This window comes from Triticum dicoccoides, chromosome 3A (genome assembly GCF_002162155.2).
Source record: "Triticum dicoccoides isolate Atlit2015 ecotype Zavitan chromosome 3A, WEW_v2.0, whole genome shotgun sequence".
Classification (NCBI taxonomy): Eukaryota; Viridiplantae; Streptophyta; class Magnoliopsida; order Poales; family Poaceae; genus Triticum; species Triticum dicoccoides.
The window spans coordinates 122535868-122539112 of record NC_041384.1 but is presented as its reverse complement, the minus strand read 5'-3'; the positions used below and the strand labels follow the sequence as shown (position 1 = coordinate 122539112).

The 3245-nt window shown below is 57.1% G+C and overlaps 1 protein-coding gene across 1 annotated transcript; it reads left to right on the top strand.

The window, feature by feature from the left end:
- Positions 1-981: 981 nt before the first annotated feature.
- On the top strand, positions 982-2980 carry LOC119267514 (peptide-N4-(N-acetyl-beta-glucosaminyl)asparagine amidase A-like). The gene has a single exon (XM_037548902.1). The coding sequence runs from the start codon at positions 990-992 to the stop codon at positions 2784-2786; it is 1797 nt and encodes a 598-aa protein (XP_037404799.1). The 5' UTR covers positions 982-989; the 3' UTR covers positions 2787-2980.
- Positions 2981-3245: the final 265 nt, after the last annotated feature.

Below are 3245 nucleotides of genomic sequence, written 5' to 3'. Positions count from 1 at the left end.
GCGGAGGAGAACAACGCTAGCTACACCTCCTAGGCGCCGCCGACGAATCATCAGGTGGCCCGGTAGGATGACAACAGTGCCGGCACCACCATTTCCATCATGGACCTCACGTCCACCGGTAACGGACAGGTTGCAGATTCCTCCAAGGATGAGTAGCCAACGGGAGGCGACAGAGCCTTGTGTCCCATGTGAACCGGTTCGTCTCCCGTGTTCTACTCTTTCTCGCGGGAGACCGCACCTTCACTTCATCGGTCTTATCGCCGGTGCTCAGAGACGGCGATGGAGGATGAAACGGGCTTGGACGCGCCACCGTAGGATAGCTTTAGGGTCGGGTCATTGTTTTTTGTTCTAAATGTTCGAAATGTAATGAAAATCCGTCATGTTTGTATGAAATCTGTCATGTTTATATGAAATTCGGTCATGTTTGCATGAATTTCATTCGATTTATAGAAAAAGAATTTTAAATGTATGCGGCTATGATTGAACGGCCGCTTTCCGCATCTGTGTCCACTGACTGGCCCCGTGTCCATGAACGGATATGGAAGGAAATTTGCGGGACGCCATCGGAGATGCCATTATCCAGTTGTCGAACAGTAATACGTAGAAGTATAGAATCCTCTTCGTGGTGGAACTAATTTCGAATTTACTTTGACCTGCCAAAGCTGGTATATCTATATCAAGGTAAACTTGCAATCCAAACTAGATCATTTAGATAAAAGTAAGCCCGGCCGGACGAGTAGATCATTTCATTGCCCTCGTCCGGCCCTGCATCGATCGATCGGGCTAGCCGTCGCTGTACTCAAGCTTGCAATGCAACCCTGGAGGGAATAAGATCATTACATGGTCCCTGCAAAAAATATGCTCTACTTCCCTTCTACTCTTCCCAAAAATTTAAAATTCCCTCCCTCCACTCTCAGCCTTTTAAATTCTCCATCCACGAAGCGCGCCATGCGCAAGCACACTGCATGCCTCTCCACTCTCAATCGACCATGGCCGAGCCCTTCGTGCACGCTGTCCTCTTCCTCCTGCTAGCCATCACTTCCCTTCCGATCTCCATGGCTTCGCTTCACAAGCTCCGTCTCTCAGCCTCCGAGGTTGCCGCGATCGAGGAGCGCGCGCCGCCTCCGCCGGACCAGCCCACCACCTTCTTCGAGGTGGACCGGCCGCACCGGCCACCGCCGGGAAGCTTCGGCCCATGCTCCACCGTGCTTCTCTCACACTCCTTCGCTTACACCTACACCAAGCCCCCGGTCACGGCCGCCTACTCCCCGCCGCCGTGCCTCGCCGCCGCGGGCGGACACGCCTCGCTGATTTCCCTTGCCGTTCTCGAGTGGCGATCCGCCTGCCGGGGCGTCCAGTACGACCGCATCTTCGGAGTCTGGCTCGGCGGCGCCGAGCTCCTCCGCGGCTGCACGGCGGAGCCACGGAGAAACGGCATCGAGTGGTCCGTGTCCAAGGATGTCACCAAGTACGCGTCCCTCCTCGCCGCCCGCAACCCCTCCACCCTCTCCGTCTACCTCGGCAACGTCGTCGACGAGCAGTACACCGGCGTGTACCACGCCAACCTCACGCTCCACCTCTACTTCCGCCACCCGCTGCAGCCTCCACAGCCCGGGCTGGGCCCCGCCGACGTCATCGTCCCCGTCTCGCAGAGCCTCTCGCTGAACGACGGCCTGTGGTTCCAGATCCAGAACGGCGAGGACGTCGGGTCAGCGAGCCTTGCCGTGCCGACCAACGCCTACCGTGCCGTCCTCGAGGTGTACCTCTCGTACCACGCCCACGACGAGTTCTGGTACACCAACACGATCAACAGCCACGGCCCGTTCCGCGAGGTCACCGTCAGCATCGACGGCGATCTCGTCGGCGCCGTCTGGCCGTTCCCTGTCATCTACACCGGCGGCATTAACCCCCTCCTCTGGCGCCCGATCACGGGGATCGGCTCGTTCAGTCTCCCGTCCTACGATATCGAGATCACGCCGTTCTTGGAAAAATTGCTGGACGGCAAGGCGCACAAGTTCGACCTGTCAGTGACCAACGCCCAGGACTCGTGGCTCATCGACGCCAACCTCCACCTCTGGCTGGACCCCAGGGGAGCGCCGACGACGGCGGGCATCACCAGCTACGACGCGCCACCGCTGGACACCACCACGGCGTTCCGGCCCGACGGCCCCGGCACCGAGTTCTACTACACGACGGCGTTCCGGCGCATCTCTGCCACGGGGTGGGTGCAAACGCCGTCCTACGGCAAGATCACGGCGACGTGGACGCAGAGGCTCAGCTACGACAACACGAACGAGGTCCAGGGCGACAGCCAGCAGGTGGTGAACCAGACGACCGAAGCGTACTCCGGCGTACACGTCAGTGACCGCGGCGGCATCGCATACTCGCAAGTGGCGCAACAGAGCTTCCGGCTCGACGTGTTCGTGGGCGTGGTGAACGAGGAGTTCAACGGCTCGTACACGGTGGCGAGGGACGTCCGGCTGGGGTTCGCCGAGGAGAGGGTCGCCGCCGGCCGCGCGGGGTTCTGGTCTCGGTCGCTGAGCAACGCGCAGGAATGCGCGGTGGATGTGGACATGGACGAAGAAGGGGACGTGGTCGGGGTGTCGTCGGGCACGAGGCAGATCTACAGGTACGAGGCGACCGACGGGTGCTACTCCCGGAACGTGACCAGCAGCGGTTATGGCATTGTCTCTGACCATTCCGACGAGGTTTGCGTGAAGGGGTCGTTTGTCTCCGGTGCCGGCGCCCTGGCATCGCCGGCTTTGGCGCGACGGACGAACTCGTGAGAAGCTGATCCATTGATCTGTTAGACTATCCTAGCGTGATAGTAAAACAATGGCAAATGTGATGCAGCCTACTTTATACGACCGCTAAACAAGTAACAATAATCAGAAAGAAAAACTTCAAAAGGACAAACAGAAAGAAGTTGGAACAATAATAAACGATTATAAATGAGATGCGTCATCATGATTTCACTCTCTGAGATTGGGACCAATGGAACAATGGTTGTACCCAATGGCATCCGTTGGGTTTGGGAGGGGTGGAGTCACACCATACCCTTATCTGTCTTTCTTAAACATACCCATCACTCATATTCATACCAGCATTGGGGATAGTTTTTTCATGTACCCGTAACCCAGCATCATAAATGGGTGCCCGCGGGTAAAAATGCACACAATTGCAAAGCATCAATTTGAGCAGCCCATAGCCATAAAAAACAACATATAATCATAATATGTAAACAA

Coding starts and splice junctions, on each gene's coding strand:
- LOC119267514 (XM_037548902.1), top strand. CDS start 990: ATGGCCGAGCCCTTCGTGCACGCTGTCCTCTTCCTCCTGCTAGCCATC.